This window comes from Chaetodon auriga, chromosome 19 (assembly GCF_051107435.1).
Source record: "Chaetodon auriga isolate fChaAug3 chromosome 19, fChaAug3.hap1, whole genome shotgun sequence".
In the NCBI taxonomy this organism is placed as follows: Eukaryota; Metazoa; Chordata; class Actinopteri; order Chaetodontiformes; family Chaetodontidae; genus Chaetodon; species Chaetodon auriga.
The window spans coordinates 2,870,483-2,888,774 of NC_135092.1; the positions used below are offsets into that span (position 1 = coordinate 2,870,483).

An 18,292-nucleotide genomic window follows, 5' to 3' on the forward strand; every position below is an offset into this window, starting at 1 on the left:
TAAACGTAATCATAATTTGTGTTAAATTTAACAAAGACTGAAGCATGTCCTTCGAAAAAAAGGCCATGTACTGTACCACTGCACATGGCAATATCAGGGCAAAAGGAGCAAGTTGTAGTTCAAGTATCTGGGTGTCTTGATCGGTAATCTAATCCATCCCTTTTTTGAGCAGCCATTAACGAGGCAAAACAATGGCATTTTGAGTGTGTGTTATAGTGCTTCCTATGCAGAAAATTATGTCCTGCCCTGAAGCTGGAAATACAAAATAAGAGTGAAGTGACGTCATATGCAAAACAACCAATTAGTGCACATTCAAGAACTCAGTATTTACCAGCCAATGGGTAGTTGAAACCATGGTTCACTGATAATCAAATATTTCAACCATAAGATAACAGTTGCCTTCCCTGCAAATTTCGCCTAGACGATAGACAGATTAAAAGTGTCAAGATCAATGCAGCTGAACCAGAGATATATTTTTTTATTCCACATTGTCAAAACCTGGCACCTACATTACCCACAGTACAACTTAACCACTGACATTTCAAGATTCAGTTGTCTTGAGGTTTGTAAGGTAACCTCAAGCCTTACGCATTTTGCCACTGTAGGTTCTTTCTACACACATGGAAGCGGGGGGGGGGGGGGGGGGTATTTAGTTGGTAGCAATCTACAACCTCACTAGATGTCACTAAATCCTACACACTGGTCCTTTAAATATGCTAGATATATTCAGGTAAAATAAGGCTCCAGATAGTTGGCCTGATAATAAAAAAGCAAATTATTGTGCTAAGCTTATAAGTTTCTGAATTTACTAGTTGTCTCAGTGCAAAGATAGATCTTTTTTTATTTTCTTGTTTCATGAACCATAAATTCAATGCAGAAAAAAAGAAATCTATGGGCCTGTATATTTGTGGTTTTGGATTATTATCTTTTTGGATTTCATATTGCTTTGCACAAGCATGGCTACGAACTGACTGACTGTGTGTTTGTGCTGCTGCCTTGTACAGATGATCACTGTGAATGCACTGCTTTTCCCCTCCTCTGTCACCAACTCCCTCATTGCTGTGGGCAACAATGGGCTACATGAACGAGATCGTATGGTGCGGGCCTGCATTGCCATAGTCTGTGAGCTCTGTGAGTGAAAACAAACTGTACACACATACACACACGTACACACTCACACTCTGACGTCAGCAGTGTAACACTCTGTGTGGCCCCTTTATTCTGCAGCCTTGAAGAACCCTCTTGTGGTGGCACAGCGGGGCGGTCTAAGCACCATTCTGAAGAGCGTGACCGACTGTCAGCTGAGCCGCATCAATGAAGCTCTCATCACCACCATCCTGCACCTCCTCAACCACCCTCATACCAGGCAGTACGTCCGCTCTGATGTTGAGCTGGAGGTACTGACATCTCAAATTGAGGATGTTTTGAATACAACTCTGTGTGATGTTATTTATAAAACATGTGTCTTTCTCAGCAAATCCTGGCCCCGTACACAGATTTCCACTACAGACACACTCCTGACATAGCAGGGGGGCAGCTCAAGTGAGTTCCACAAAGTCTGTTGAAGCATATAACATAAATGTTGTTGGATTGTTTTTGTCATTGTGGGATGGTTTTATTTGTTGTCTTCAGGGAGGACAGGGAGGCTCGATTCATGGCCAGTAAAATGTCTATAGTTGCCTCATTTCGTTCCTGGTCAGGTAAATGGTGAAATTTACAGTCATTTTTGTTTAGCCAAAATATGTATACAACAAAGTCACTTTAAACTTAGAAAATATTGTTACTTTTGTACTTTGTGTTCATCTCTAAATGCCTCAAACCTTCCTATTAACTGATTGTTTACAGCATGACAAAATATTTGACTGCAAATCACACTCACTTTGTAGAGTTCTCTACTAATCCTGACCCCTTCACCTTGCAGGTATCATTAACCTCTGCAAGTCAGGCAACTCTGGAATCCAGTCTCTTATTGGCTTACTTTGTATACCAAATATGGAAGCGCGGGTAGGTAAAAGGGATACTGTAATCGTCACACTTGTTTGTTTGAAAGGACACAACCTTCACCTACCAGCGAAAGGCTCAGGGCTTCTTTGTAAAGACAGACATTGTTGCATAAGTCTAAATATGAAACATGAAATGCTTCTTATCTCCCCTGAAATTCTAGATTGATATCATCATTTCACCCCAGCAGTTTTAGGTATCAGAGAAACCCAAGCTTCCTAAAGATAACAGATGTGTTAGGCTGAGTCTCAGAGAAATTCGGATAAAACCATGCACAAGATGCAGAATAATTCGTTTAGTTGTGTTTGTGGAGCTATAAAAACATTTACATCATAGGTCCTTGTCATATGGAAGATGTCAGTTCATGTGCTTGGCCCAAAGTTGTTCATTCCCATCCACTCTAAGACATGTACAGAGCTTTCCATAAGTGCTGACCGTTAGCCAAACAGCTGACCACTCATTTAAGTCCAGCCAGCTACTTTATTATATTAATTTTTGATTCTAATAAAATAGTTTTGATTAACAAGTTGTGATTCTCTTTATGTATACATTTTATGACTGCTAGCCATTGCTTCAAAACAATGTGTGCATGTTAATAGAAAAACATGCCCATCTCTATCAGTCCTGTCCCCACATGCTCTACATCAGTAGTTTTCCATCTTTTTGTGCCCAAGGCACACCCAAGAGCAAGCCACAGTCCACCTGCATCCATATGCATGCAAAATAGTGTCTATAACATGCTGTCACTCTTCTCTAAATGTTAATTTTTGTTTACCAATGCCCTGTGTTGTCCAAGTTGCTTAAAAATGTAATAGATTACGTGATGGGCGTTGCAGGCGGTGACATCCCATCACAAGATGCTCTCTCTCTATTACTCTATGACAAAGTCTGTGACCAGGTGTCAGAGACACAGAGGCTCACAAAACTCTGATCACACTGTCAAACTAGGCTGTGCTGATCAAATATGAACCAGATTCTGTCACTGTATTGCCTATTTCTTGCCTCGAATGTTTTCATATGTGTATGTGATGCAAGCCTCAGCACCACTATGGATATAAGACATGCTCACACTGCTCAGCATTCATCCGTGTGCTCTTCAGTTTTATGGATAACACCTGTTATAATCGATTACAGTTTATTTTATTTCAGTTGTATGTTTTTTTTTTGTATATTTGGACAACTGTGTAATGTGTATGTTGTTTGAAGGCAGAATCAAATCATATCCAGCTGAAAAGACACAAAAAGAAGGAAAAGTAGTTGAAAAGAAACCACACACCTGTGTCATGTTTGACCATGCAGACATCATGTCTTCCCACAGAAAGGTTTGTTGGAGGTCTTCTATGATATCTTCCAGCTCATCATACCTGTAGAGACTACAGACTTCAATGAAGCACTCATTAGCATAGGTGGGTGTCGTGACATTATCTTGATCCTTTTTTTGGACTTTTCTTAAGTTGCATAAGAAGCTAAACTGGAACTATACTTTGTTAAGATCTCAGTAGAGTTCAGGACTGCTGGAAGTTGTCTGATGGATTTGTGGCTTCTGAGGCAAAAACAGTGCTCCCACATCGATCCTGCTCAAGGTAAATACTGTATGTAGCTACTAATATCTCATTATATGTGCTGAACGATGAGATTTAAATTGGAATTCTTGTTCTGTTCTAGGCCAAATCTGATGGACAACTATCTGGCTCTGGTACTTTCGGCCTTCATCAAAAGTGGACTTCTAGAGGTACAATAATTCACCTCATAGAATCTGTTTGTAGTTCTATCATCATATTAGCATTCGTATCAATCTGTATCTGACCTCCACAGGGTTTGGTTGACGTGATAACAAGCAGCGATGATGCAATATCTATACGAGCTACCATCTTGGTGGGAGAACTTCTCCATATGGTACCTCCCTCCTGTGCTCCCATTTGTTGATCAGAACAGGAGATTTCTTAGATTGCTTTTGTGTATAAATCTGATTTTCCTCACACAGGCCAACACCATCCTCCCTCACAGCCACAGCCACCACCTACACTGCTTACCCACCCTCATGAACATGGCAGCCTCCTTTGATATTGCTCCGGAGAAGAGAGTGTGAGTACCTCACCCCAGGCATGCGACAGACAGGACAGGTTTAGTGAGGAGGATTTCAGTTATGCAAAACTAGTGTCCAATTCTAATGTGTTACATTAAACTGGCACTGAAATAGATGCTTTTTTTGCAGACGTGCGAGTGCTGCCATCAACTACCTGAAGTGTTTTCATGAGAAGAAGAAGCGAGGAATCAAACCACACAGTCTCTACTTGGACCATATCCTCCGTACGTCAGGAACTTTGCACTACTGTCGAGACCAGCACATTAAACCTCAGAGAGACATTTTCATTGTCAAGGTACACACATCACATATTATTATCACATATGTATCTCCAGCTGTTTCACTACTCTAACAGGTCTCTGCATTTTCTACCTAGTGGAACTCAAGGAGGTTAGAAGAAAATGCATGGAAGTGGACATTACACAAGCAAAAGATGAAAAGACCTTTACAAATCTTTGCTAGTTTGACACTACAACATGCACTGCAAATACAGAAAACAACCAAATACAGAAGACACAATGGAATATAGAAACAAATATAGGAAACACAACCACTTACAGAAAACCAAGTACAGGAAAACACAACCAAAGCCCCGACACACCACAAATCCAGAAACAACCAAATGCAGGAACCAAATACAAAAAACTAAATAATGGCAAAAACGTTTAAAACTGTATATCACTGTGCTGAGTATGTGCTGTCAAACTGGTGAATTTGTTCTGTGTGAATGTGAACCTTCCTCACTCAAATTTCATGCCACTCACAAATGCAACAACAATGAGACTACACCTTCAGCTCCATTTCTACACTGCAAATTATTGTATTATTCTATTATTCACAACAGAACAACAAAATTTGGTTCAGAAAATTCAGACAAAAGGAAAAGGAAAATGATCTCAGGTTGACCCTGCATATCACCTCTCTCTGGAACACGGACTCTGAACTCCTCAGGTTAATCCCACCTGTTCTGAGGGTGATCCGTCATGTGTATTGTATTATTAATTTTGTGTGTGTGATGATGTTGATGTAACGCTAGACAAATTCTGCCTTCTTAGCTCTTTGATTGTTAAAGTGAATTGAAATGTGTTGTGGCCCCGTTGGCCATAAAATGATAATGTGCAAACCATCTACTCTTACTGAATGATAAACATTGGCTAAGAACATAAAATTGGTTTTATTGTATGTAAAAATCATTCAAAAATATATTAACTTGAAATATTAGATAGATGAAAACTGTATCCATCTGTCAGTGAAAAATAAACGAGTCTTGCATGCCGTATAGCATTAGCTGTAAAGTGTAAGTGAAGCCAGCTGTGTTTACCCTGCAGGAGACTGAGGATGCTTTGATGGCCAACATGAGAGACAGCAACATCCTCAACCACAAGGAGAACCAGGATTGGAACTGGTGCCTCATTGGAACCATTTTGAAGGTAAAGGTATAAATGATTTATGCATACAACATGGAATCCTACCAGAAACAAGCCTATAATGCATTTTTGTCATGGCAGGCTGGGCAAAGATAATTTCCTACTGCTTGGGTTTGCTTTCAGTTGTTCAACTACTATTGCTGTGAAATGCAAGATGCTTTTAAAGCTCTTATCCTCTAATTTGTGTTTTATTCTCGTCTCTAGTGGCCAAATGTTAGTTTACGTAGCAATAAGGATGAACAAATGCACAAGTAAGTATTTCAACCTCAACCTCTTGGCTCTCTTTGATTTTTAGCACAGTGATAAATGGCTCGTCATATTCCTTGTGTGTATTACAGATTTGTGCAAAGGTTGCTTTTCTTCTACAAGCCCAGCAGTAAGATGTATTGCAGCCTGGAGCTGGAGCATCCCAAGGCCAAACAGCTCACTGTGGTTGGCTGTCAGTTTATAGAGTTCCTTCTGGCATCTGAAGAGGTCAGGGCAAACCACCCTCTGTAACTAGTGACACATCTCTACATTTTTTGTATTAGTTTGTGTAGGTTGGTTCTGTAGTTTTTCAAATGGGTGTATTGGGTTACCTCAGGTTGGATTTGGAAATTACACATTTACAACATAATTTGGAACTGGAGGTGTGGTCTTTGAAAGACATGGATGATTTTATGCAGGGAGGGTCTCACGAAAGGATGCTGTTTATTGCATTAGGGGAACTGTTGGATCCAGTGTTTTTTAGTCATGCTGGTGTAGTGCCTCCAGGGATTGAAAAGCCAGTTTCTTGGTCAGTCACCACATTGGTCCAGACTGAACGATAAGATTGAGATGAAAATTAAGATGAAATTTTGTACAGACAGTTATGGTCCGGAGGGATGAATCCTAGTGACTTTGGTGGTCATCCTCTGACTTTTCCTAGCCTAATTATGAGTTTGACATTTTTGGCTGAGGTTAATAGTTGTTCTGTCTGATCACTCTTGCAGAGAGAAAAATTGGCTACCATAGAGAGGGATGAGACATAATCTCTCCTAGGAGACAGTCATAGTGACCTTCCCCCCTTGCCACCCCTGTCTCCTAATCCACTTGTCTTTTTCTGTTAGGATGGCCAGGCATACCTGGAAGACCTGGTGAGGGATATTGCCCAGTGTCTGTTCTCCTCTGCTGGACTCAAAACTGACCGCAGTCTGCAGGGCAGTGGGCTGCTAACCACACTCAGCCAGCACTACTTCCTTTTCCTGGGCACCCTGTCAGCCCACCCACATGGTGTCAAGATGCTGGAGAAGTGCAACGTCTTCCAGTGGTGAGCATCTATTATTAAGCTTATTTTTGAATGTGTGTTCGCAGACAGATTTTAGTGAGTACACAATGTGAATAATATTCTGTCAAGAAAAAACAAAATTATATATACCCCTCTGGACTGGGAAATTAATTAAATCTCTAATAACCCATCTATAACTCTAAGATGGATGCCATGAAATTTAGTACAGACATTCAGAGAGGATGAATGCTAATTACATTGGTGATCCCCTGACTGACTGTTTGGGAAATATTTCTCCATCAAACTAGATGTACTGGCACAAAATTTGGCGCAGATGCACATGGCTCCCAGATGATGAATCTTACTGTCCATTAATGATCCCTTGACTTATCCTCAAGTGCGACGTTAAGGTTGATGTGTGATTTTGAGGGTTATGTCTCAACAGCTAGATGGGTTTCATAAAATTTGCACAAATTTATGTTTGATTCTAACCCTGAGATGAAGAGATGACCCAGAGGCACAAGGAAAATAGTTTTATTCATATTTGCAAGGCAAACCCTGAAGTAAAAAGGGCACAAGGGCTAGCAAGGTGATCAAGACTTGTTACCAGGCTAGCGAGTAACAATCTGGCGACGACTGGTGAGGAGATCTGGGTTTTTATCCTTGGTAGGTGATTGTGGATTGGCTGCAGTTGTCATGGCTGATTGGTACTGGGAGCAAGTGTAGGGAAACCGAGATTGCAGGGCAACACCCAGTCCAGACACACACACACACACACACACACACACACACACACACACACACACACACACACACAAGGACAGACACAGAGAAACTGACATGACGGAGACGGGTAGGGGAAACACAGGGAAAGGGAGGAGGAAGAAGGCTTCTGACACTTAGTATACCCTTTCCTGTCCATCTCTAAAAAAAAAAAAGGCGTTCTATCAAAATAAAGGCTGAATAAGCCCCCAAAATATTCTTTAATAAAAGATGATTTATTACCCACTTTGGTTTATGATCAGATATCTGCAAAACTAATGACATTCCTATCAGCCTCAGCTGTTCTTGTATTGTGTCTTAACTAGCAAATGTTAGCATGCTAACACGCTAAACTAAGATAATGAACATGGTAAACATTATACCAGGTTAACATGAACATGTTAGCATTGCAACTTGAGCATTTAGGTGTTGGCTCCTTGTCTTGTTTTGAAACAGTTGAATCAGACATATTCAGGTCTTATTGCCCACTGCAACCACTTGGATCAATTTTAGAGGGTTCATTTTTCCTGATGCTGTCATTCTGTCTTTAATCAGCTGCTTGCTCCAATTTGCTCTGTCAGTTTGTTGGACATGTGTAGTCTGAAGAATCAAGAGCACCTGCTGAAGCTAACAGTCTCAACGCTGGATTACAGTCGAGATGGTTTGGCTCGAGTCATTCTGTCCAAAATCCTCACTGCTGCCACTGATGTAAGAGTCAACACAGCTCTCTCTGACAGCTTCTTCACAGCACCCTCTGGTGTAGTCACACTGATAATTTGTGTTATGTATATGAATTAATATTGATCAATAATTAAGTATTAAGTACAATTTTTCTAATTTTCAGCCATCTCACTGTAAGATATATGTCCTTTGCAATTTCATCTGCTTTAGCAGAAATAAAAATGTCTCACGGCTAAGAGAAGAAGCTAAGAGCACTCTCTGAACATCAGGTGATGCAGATGAATCATCTGTTAACATTAGGTTCTCACCCTGACTTGCTGATACAGGGGAACAATACTGACCATGAATGATCCTTACAAGGGTACAACACTTTGAAAATACAGGCTGATCACCCCACTCTGCACAACATGGAAGATCCTGTCAGGCATCATAGCAGCCTAAGATGAATGGACACATGAGTCAATACATGAGCAAAACTCAGAAGAGAGTTAAAGCATCAACTACTGGTTAATAGAGCATTCAGCCAAGACTCTAAGACCAGAGAGACCAACCTGAAACAGCCTGGATTGACGACAAGAAAGCATACAATTCAGTACCCCCATACATGGTTACTGGAACGCTAAGCACTATGCAAAGCTAACACTAATAGCCTTCACCAAGAACTCAATGTGGCAATGGAAAACAACACTAGTGGCCAACTGAGGTAACCATCAAATGCGGCTTGCACTAAGGTTGCTACTGCTGCTCTACATAGGCCTCAACCACCTCAGTCAGATCATCACAAATAGTGGATATGGATACAGGTTCAGAAGTGGAGTTACCATCAGCTACCTCCTATACGTGGATGACATCAAGCTGTATGTCAGGAATGAGCAAGACATTGACTGATCCACCTCACCAGAATCTACAGCAACAACATCGGGATGCCATTCGGACTGAACAAGTGCAGTCGAATGGTGGTAAAGAGAGGAAAGGTAGTGAGAACCAAAAAGTTTGAATTACCAGATGGCAAGATAACAGACACATGGGACAGTTACTAGTATGTGGGTATACCAGAGACCAATGGAAACCATTAGGAAGCAGCAAGGAGGTAGAGCCAGATACATCCAGAGAATGAGGGAGCTCCTGAGGACTGAGTTCAATGGGAAGAATGAGATGTAAGCCGTCATGTACTCAGGAGGAGTAATAAGCTGTCCAAAGGAGGAGATTAAGGTTACAGCTATCAGGACAAGGACACTCCTCATTTATGGAGAGTTCCAATTGAAGTCCAGCAGCCAGAGAGTATACAGTAATCCAAAAGATGGGGGCAGATGGTTAGTGAGTGTCAGAGCCACTATCCAGGATGAAAGGAAACTCTATGAGTACATCAGAAAGAGGGCACCCCAGGAAGAACTGCTAAGTGAGTACCTCGGGCAGCAGAAGACAGCAGTGAGCAAAAAGATGTGTCATGGCTTAAAGAAGACTAAGTCCCTACATGGCATGTACCATCAACACATAGAAGACATGCCTGATATAGAGAAATCCTACCAGTTACTAGAAAAAAACGGTCAGAAGGACAGCATCTCTGAGCAGCTCTGATAGAAACACAATGACAGGTTCCCAGCACCAGGGGTCTGCCACACAGACAAGACCCAAGATGCAGGCTGTGCAAAGACGCCCCTGAGACAGCTCTTAGTAGCAGGGTATAAGATGCTAGCTTGGAAAGCATACACCGAAAGGCATAACAAAGTGGCTGGGGCAGGAATGTCTGTACTGAATACAGACCGGAAGTCTCTTGAGATGATTCAGAGTGACAGAGCTAAGATCCTGTGGGACTTCCCATCCAGATTGACAAGCAGGTGCTATCTAACCAACCGGACACTGTGGGGGTCAATAAGGAAGCAGACAAGGACAGCAGCACAGCCCTTCCTCTGTATTACCATCACCTATGCGTGATGTGATATCTAACTAAATGCACACTGAGGAAGGGCTCAACATCTATGGTTTTATTAACATTTTCAGCTTTTGACTCAGTATGCAGACTTATCTATTTGACTTCAAACACTACAAATCTGTTAACATAACTCTACAAGTAACTCATGTAAAGATGTAATTGTCAAAATAAGTTGTATCAGTAATTTTTTGTCTGTATCTAAACATTTCCCGGCTTGCATGGGTTGCATATAGACTTGCAGGCTGTACGCCACTAAGCACCTGCGTGTCCTACTGCGTGCCAGTGTGGAGTTCTTTAGTAACTGGGGCATCGAGCTCCTGGTCACTCAACTTCACGACCGCAATAAGACCATTTCCATGGAGGCACTGGACATCCTGGATGAAGCCTGTGAAGACAAGGTGAGTGAGCAAACCTCACAAAACATGACCTGTTTGTTTTAAATCACTGCCACTTAAGCAGCGCCCCCCTCAATGTGTTATTCTTCAGGCCAACCTACATGCACTGACAGAGATGAAACCTGCTCTCACACACCTGGGGGACAAAGGTGTGCTACTACTGCTAAGGTAAAATATCTACCCTATTTAATGCTGTAGCTGCATTTGAATTGGACTGGATTTATTTCTCTGGGGGAGATGGGATTATTTTAACAATACCTGCACTAGTCACTGAATTTGATCCCATTTGGAGAGCATATGTGGAAATTTTTTACAGTAGAAAGTACAGCCATAATTACCTGCTGTCCTCCAGTAATTTAAATCCTATTCAGAGTGATGTCCTTGTGGATCTCTGATTTTTTTTTCCTGGCACCATTAAAAGTATGCAGAATTAACTGTTTGCTGTTCCTGTTTGCAATGTACTCATGAATATACAGATAACTCTCAGTGGATTACTCTAAACTGAAGGAAACTTAAAAATTTGATGATTCTCTGGAAAGTTCTGAAGCTTCTTATTTCAGAGATAATGATATCCCAAGGAAGTATATGTCACTCTGAATGCATTAACATATATTTGACGTGTATGCGATAAGATTTGACTGAGTTGGGATTACCGGAAGCAATATGATTTTTAACTCATTGCGCACACACTTGGCCCCCTTTTCAGTTTTTCAGCTCTTTTTGTCTCTTATTTGACTTTGCCCTGTTGAGCGTCCATGTCTATTACAAAGCATATTGTTTAGGAGAAATTTCACTCAGTTTGAGGAAATAAAATAATCCTTTGTTAATGCTTTATATAGTGTTAATCAGGATTATTAGGAAGAGACACTTCTAATTATTAATTTATCCATATAAATCCATAGTCAGCCTAATAATACTACTCTATTGGTCATCAGGCAAGAGAGTAACTTTAGGGACAAATCAACTTGAATTTAGGTAGAACAAAAACAAAGGAATCGGCGTGCATGAAGGGACTGAATGTAAGATACAAAAGAGAGGGCACCCAACTTTATTGAAAACAAATATAGCTAAAAAACAGGACTCAAGTTGTGCTGCAGTTGTCTGGATATTGCCTGAGATGGTGCTCACAGTGTCAGACTGTGGGGACTTCTGACCCTGTGTACAGAAACCAATTTTCTTGTTTACTTGACTGTTAAGAAATCAGCTTACTGCAGAGAGCCAACTATAAACAGGTTACCTAAATGTAAATAGAAGAATCAGAGGGACAATCCACACAGATCACTCACACAGATCAATCACACAGATACATCCACATGCACACACACGTCATGCACTGGTGAAATTTTTCCTCCGCCTTTAACCCATCCTGGTCGTCCTTCCTCCGCGGCAGACCAGGAGCAGTGGGCTGCCATCCAACCCAGTTCTTTCCATCACCATTGGTCAGGTGGTGATCGTCTTGCATGCACGTTTTTAGTGGGGGTATTTTTATGGAGGATACCCCAGGGGAACACGAGGAGAACATGCAAACTCCACACAGAAAGGCCCCTTTCCTCAAGCAGAAGACACCGAAGGCATGGTGGAGGACACGCCCCCGGCGCCCACAGTGAGAATCGAACCCGGGACCTAGCTGTGAGGCGACAGTGTTACCACTGTGCCACCGTGCACTGGTTAAAACCAACAATGGATCACATCAGTCCAGGTCTCAGATCTTTACAGATGTCCCTGTGTGTCAAAGAATAGGTTTTAAGTACTGAATGATTTTGGGCCAAAATACATTTCTGTTTTGAGCAAAGTTCATTTCAGAATTTTTGATGTTACAGCTTTGACGAGTCAGTGGAGAAACACATTTGAACTGATAGATATCCCCCCTCATCCCACCCATGATAACATTAGGGTATAGATTCTGAATTTTCAATACCAATATCCCCTTCCCACTGACTTTTAAGGAAGTTAAGACTTGTCATATTTTCTCTCATTAATAAAGAATACGTGACACCCATCTTTCCGTTTCTGAATGATCTGATGTCCCTGATTGAGTGTATGAGTGTGTCTGGGGGCTGTGAAAAGAATTGAGTAATATTTGAAGATATAAAGTTGCGAATTTGGAAGTTTCTGAACAGTGTGCTCAAAAGAGGCAAATGAGCCATTTATGAACATGTCTTCAAATGAGCAGACCCCATCACTGAGCCAGGCACTGAGTAAAGCATCCAGCAACAATGTCAGGATTGCAGTGTTCTTTAGAGTGGGAGTATTGAGAATTTACAAAGGATTGTCTGAATTGCCTTCATCTTTTGAAGGATGAATCACAACTGGGTTAGAATCACATTTAGATTTTAAATTCTCTTCATATCTGTCTTTATATTGCTGATGTTTCTATTATATTATGGCTGAATGGCTTTTTGTGTCTCATGTGAAGCACTTGTTGTTGTCGTTGAGCTGTGCGATACAAATAAACGTTCCTTGTTTCTGTTGTCACCAGGTTTTTATCTATTCCAAAGGGTTTCTCCTATCTCAGTGAGAGAGGATATATCACGAAAGAGATGGAGAAATGGCAGAAGGTACATTTCAACCAGCACACAGTACACCCATAATTCTGGTTTTGGTCTTTTCATTAACAAACCATTTAATAGCTGTTCCATGCCCCTGTGTGTCCCTGCAGGAGTATAACTTGAAGTATGTGGACATGATAGAAGAACAGCTTAATGAGGCCCTCACCACATACCGCAAGCCTGTGAATGGAGACAACTATGTACGCCGCAGCAACCAAAGGTAACTCACTTGGCACTTACCACTTTACCATATTTGAAACACAAATACAAATAAAAAAACACAGCACAAATATAATGGAGGCACATAATTTACATAGAGTATGCTTTGATGCTTCAGCTGCTCCAGGAATGGCAATGTTAGTCTGTTGGTTGGTCTGCTATACCACTTTGTTTCAGACTGAAATATCTCAACATCTACAGGATGAAGTAGTTCAAAATTTCATGTTCTCCAGAGGATGAATTGTATTGACTGCGCACCTAGTGCCATCACCTGCTCAAAATGTTATATACAAGAGAAATTTCCCATGGAGCAAACAACAAAGCATAGTTGTAACTTAATAGAACTTGTTACCTCTTTGTTTACGGTACGGCAGGTTACAGAGGCCAGATGTTTACCTTCCTGTGCACTTGTATGGTCAACTGGTTCATGATAAGACTGGCTGCCAGCTACTTCAAGCCAAGGTAAGTTCATCTGCTTGTTGCACCTCAGCTATGGACTAGATGGAGTTTGACATCTTGGGAGATGCAGTTAATGGTTGTGCACCTTACTGCTGTGTGCCCTAGTCTGCTGTAGAAATCTTTTCCATGTGGGCAAGTTACATTCACAAAACTAGTCAATGAAACTTCTACTTTTTTTACCCAAGAGTGAAAAGAAGAACTTCACTCCTCTGAGCTTCATGTCCTGATGTCACAAATCAGCAGGCGAAAACATAACAAACTTATCAATGTGAGTAGTCATTAGAAAACCTGAAAGAAAAAATGAAGCATTACTACAACTGCTATTGCTGTGACATCACAGAGATGTACTGTGATAGAAATAAAGATGTTTCCCCTCCATGCAGTAACTAACACTTTTTAGCAAAATGTTAGTTATTTCTAGAAGTTACAGCATAATATGATGTATTGACCTGGCTAAACTGAAGTGTTGGTACGGTGTGCAAGTGTCCCATCAACAACTGATAAGAACATTAACGGAGCCTTAATGCAAGCTAGGGAGTAGATCATGGTCAGAAAGTCTTGGCTGTTTGCTAACTAAGGCATGGAATGTATACCAGTTATGTCGGACGAGACATTAGTATGACATTGTGAGACGATAACCATTTAGAAACTTCCCATTTTCTAAACACTTTGCAAAAAAAACAAGCAAAATAAATCAACAGTGTTATAGTCCAGTGGTTCTCAACTGGTCTGGCCTCAGGACCCACCATCACCCCTTAATGATAAGCTGCGACCCAAGCTGCGGCACCAATGGACGGCACTCTGCTGCATAAAAAATCCCTTTCAAAATAAAAGCACAGGATTTTTTTCTTAATTTTTTTTTGCCCTTGATAAGGCCTGTGACCCACTGAAAATGGGTCTGCGACCCAGACCCACCAGTTGAGAATCACTGTTATAGTCTATGTAACACTCATATTCTAGTTTTGCACTTTTTAATACATTTGAACAGAATGAATGTGAGGAAGATACAACAGTATTTAACCTACCAATTCAATTTGGGGAAAGAATTCACTTAAACAAAGCAACAAAAAATCTGATATGTAAAGTACAGTAAAATGCAAAAAAATGCGACATCTTTATATGTACGTCAGCATATTTATTACTCAAAATACTAACAGATAATGACTAAACAAAGACACAACAACACACAAACTGTAATGCCAACACAGGTAAAACCAGAGTTGGCAGAATAAATATGAAGCATATGAATGAATCAAATGAGATAAGTAATGGCCGTCACTGGAGCAGCTGGTGAAGGCAGTGAGAAGTTGGTTATGAAGTTGGTTATGTAATCCAATTATAAATTCATCCAGTTAGCAGAGAGAAAAGTGCTGCTTATGGGACCCTGAGTTTAATGGCTGAGCTGGCTCAGCAGCATCAGAAGCAGGAAAACACACTGCTGTTGCCGGGGTGTGAGGTGAAGAAGGTTGAAATTGAAGCAGAGATCTTAAACAAAAGAATCTGCTTGGTGTGTTCCACATTGGTCTTTCATACAGACAGTGCAGTAAGGGGACGGCTTGTCCCTGGAGAGGTGGTTTCCAGCACCCATTTCCCTGTCTGAGGACCATCACAGGGAGGTGATAAACATGTTCTTTTGGAGTTCACTTCTAAGATAATTTTTTGTACTCTTTTACTTGTAACGGTACCTCATTATGAAACAACCACAGCGAATAAAGTTCTTGGGTTTTGATGCTCAGAGGAGTGCACTGATACTAAACATCACATATTTATCTGTAATGGTTCTTGGAGTATTAATATAGATTTTTTTTAACATACGTTTACATGCATGATTTTGTTATTGTTTGTTGAGGTAGCTAACATCTAACATGGTCAGGAATACAAAGGTGCTCATTCAAACATGATAGTCATATAGCCTTTCATAAGCATCCATGCTTCTTTGGAAAGAGTTCCTTTGTTTAGAGAAGAGGAGCATAAAAAGAAGGGGACTTTAAGAGTAAAGGGAAGAGTCCCAGACTGGCTCGGAGGTGTGTTTCAGATCCATTGTTGGTATTTAGTTTCATTTTTGGTTCTATTGGTCCATCAGTAATACTGATTTTTTTTCCTTGTTGTCCCATTTTGAGAAACTATTCCATTTTTCTGTATGAAAATATAGGGTTGTTACAAAGTCTTGGTTGTCAGAGCCACCAGCCGTCCATTGCTAATCAGTTCTGTCTTCGGTCTCCTCCAGAAGAGCTTTTATCTTCTTAAATGTAGGTACCACTGTTTGTCCTGGTATCTGGCTAAAACTCCTTAAATGGCCTCACAACTAGTTAATAGCTGTTGGTAGTTAAGAGAAGAAAGTTGGTAGAACTACTATGTGACCCAGTCCTGGGGACGGAGATTTATCAGATTCAGCACCTGTCTACCTGTTGCCAGAGCAACTGCAGTGCTTGCCCAGAGACTCTCTGCAGCTCCACAATCTTGGACATCTGAAGACCACCAAAACATCATATTCTGATCTAACCTGCCCTGCCACCACCATGTTCCAGTGAGCATCACCCCAAAAGGAAACTGTGAAGTGCTAGAACAGTCACTCCTGCAAAACTTTTGTCTGAAATCATGCTGTAAAGAAAGCATGTGAAAGCTTTTCATCTGCTGCTGCTGTGATAAGAGTTGATGTTGGATATTAGGCTTGCTCTGATAGTAATCTATCTTTGATTCATTCCCACATACTCCTTTCACTGTCTTGAACTGACTAATCAATTTATTTGCTATTTAAAGATTCATTTCCTGCAGTTATCTGACTCTGATTTCATGTATAATTTATTGTCAAGTGGTATGTTAATGCTTCTTCAATGCAGAAACCAAAAATCAATATTTTACAACTTTCAGAAATAAAACTGATTCATTTGATGTAATTAATTTCCCTCCTTATTAATTAATTGATTATCTTGATTTCTTTATTTTCCTTCCAATTTAAGTACAAATCAGATATATTGTTATTGTGGACTATATAAATAAAACTGACTTAACTTTACTACAATGAAATTAAAAAGATGTCCAGTAAAACTCAATAGTTATTTATGGTGATATGGTGAATGGTAATAATGAAATAACAATTCAAAATAATGAGTTAATTTTTAATTATTTCTTGAGTTTAATTATTTAATTATTGATGGCCAATTCCAGTCAGCCTGTTTTTCCTGAGAGGCAGTATCATGAGCACTGAAATTATTGCTTTTATTCTTCATTGAATAATTTGAAATAACAGTCAAGCTGCTTTTGTCAGAGTCTAGATGTCATGCCATAGTTCTTCTTTCCACTTCCTCCTGCAGAATGTGGTTCCTGATTTAAGCTACAGTGTTCGATCTCCTGTCCTGGACAAATGGGAGGGCATCAAACAACTGAAGGCAGCACTTTGGGCTTTGGTCAGCGTTTGTAATTCTGTTATTATTTAGACACTCTATTTGGAAAATATGTCATTTTAAGAAAAGGAAATGCACAGTTGATGTTCACTAGTTATCTTTTCTACCAGGGAAACATAGGCTCATCAAACTGGGGTCTGAACTTGCTGCTGGAGGAGGGGGTGATCACTGATATAGTGGCTCTGGCTCACCACTGTGAGGTTCTGTCCATCAGAGGGTAAGACTTGTGAACCGCTTCACGTTGTTTAACTCACGTCACTGTATGAAACAAAGGTGCCTTCTCCAGACCTCATGAACTCGTCATGGCTACATTCTGAGCTTAAAATGCTGTTATTATGATCAACTGCCAGCTGACAGACCATTCGAGAGAGATCTTATTTGCACTTCACACACCCAGCACATCTGGGTCTGGAAGCTGCTTTATAAATATGAGTGAAATACAACTTTTCACCCAACTACGTAATATATGGTATATCTTCACTTCATAATATAATTTGCAATAATGAGCTTGTTATAAATTAACTAGGAAAACTAGGCTGCATATAATATTGTAACTAACCAGGCTGTCCACTACACTGACACTGCTTTTTGAAATTATGTTGTTGATGATCATTTTGAAAGTCCACAATCAGACTACTTGATACAATATTATTAGAAGCACATAATAAAACACAAATACCAACACATTCTGGCCTGCCTCCGTAACTACTAAAATAATAAAATGGCCAACTAATCCCAGTAAATAGTAAGTCTAAAATCATGAAAAACTTCAGCCTTAGTAGTAATGTCCTGAGATGCCGTCATTGTCAGTCATCTGCCTCTGATTTTTAGAAGCTGTCTCTATGGGTTGTGTGCAGGGCGTGTCTGTATGTACTGGGACTCATAAGTAAGACAAGGCAGGGCTGTGACACGTTGAAGCAGCAGGGCTGGGATGCTGTAAGGCACAGCCATAGTATGCTGTGGCCCGTAGTACCGGAGGAGTTGGACCCACAGCCCAGACCCTCCAACCTGCTGTCCTCTGCCCCCAGTACCCTCAGGCTTACAGAGTCCACAGGCTCCAGGCACAACGGCAAGAGTGACTCCATACAACCCAGTAAGCCCAAAATCTCCAATACAATAAACGAATGGTT

At 40.6% G+C, this 18,292-nt stretch overlaps 1 protein-coding gene across 4 annotated transcripts in view; it reads left to right on the plus strand.

Moving 5' to 3' along the window:
• LOC143337955 (rapamycin-insensitive companion of mTOR-like) overlaps positions 1 to 18,292 on the plus strand; it is a 32,718-nt gene that overhangs the window by 4,434 nt on the left and 9,992 nt on the right. For 3 of the 4 annotated variants that reach the window (XR_013079211.1, XM_076757980.1, XM_076757982.1), the window contains exons 7-30: positions 1,005 to 1,131; positions 1,228 to 1,397; positions 1,475 to 1,542; positions 1,633 to 1,700; positions 1,922 to 2,004; positions 3,320 to 3,407; positions 3,494 to 3,584; positions 3,667 to 3,733; positions 3,817 to 3,897; positions 3,986 to 4,086; positions 4,217 to 4,382; positions 5,416 to 5,517; positions 5,719 to 5,765; positions 5,853 to 5,988; positions 6,603 to 6,802; positions 8,104 to 8,230; positions 10,370 to 10,534; positions 10,623 to 10,699; positions 13,011 to 13,089; positions 13,191 to 13,300; positions 13,674 to 13,761; positions 17,073 to 17,165; positions 17,273 to 17,379; positions 18,020 to 18,255. Coding sequence is in view for 3 of the 4 variants with exons in the window: in XM_076757980.1 (XP_076614095.1) it covers positions 1,005 to 1,131; positions 1,228 to 1,397; positions 1,475 to 1,542; positions 1,633 to 1,700; positions 1,922 to 2,004; positions 3,320 to 3,407; positions 3,494 to 3,584; positions 3,667 to 3,733; positions 3,817 to 3,897; positions 3,986 to 4,086; positions 4,217 to 4,382; positions 5,416 to 5,517; positions 5,719 to 5,765; positions 5,853 to 5,988; positions 6,603 to 6,802; positions 8,104 to 8,230; positions 10,370 to 10,534; positions 10,623 to 10,699; positions 13,011 to 13,089; positions 13,191 to 13,300; positions 13,674 to 13,761; positions 17,073 to 17,165; positions 17,273 to 17,379; positions 18,020 to 18,255 (2,677 nt within the window). In the remaining variant the exon portion in view is untranslated. The remainder of the gene's footprint in view (positions 1 to 1,004; positions 1,132 to 1,227; positions 1,398 to 1,474; positions 1,543 to 1,632; positions 1,701 to 1,921; positions 2,005 to 3,319; positions 3,408 to 3,493; positions 3,585 to 3,666; positions 3,734 to 3,816; positions 3,898 to 3,985; positions 4,087 to 4,216; positions 4,383 to 5,415; positions 5,518 to 5,718; positions 5,766 to 5,852; positions 5,989 to 6,602; positions 6,803 to 8,103; positions 8,231 to 10,369; positions 10,535 to 10,622; positions 10,700 to 13,010; positions 13,090 to 13,190; positions 13,301 to 13,673; positions 13,762 to 17,072; positions 17,166 to 17,272; positions 17,380 to 18,019; positions 18,256 to 18,292) is intronic. The other variant, XM_076757981.1, reaches the window with a different exon arrangement.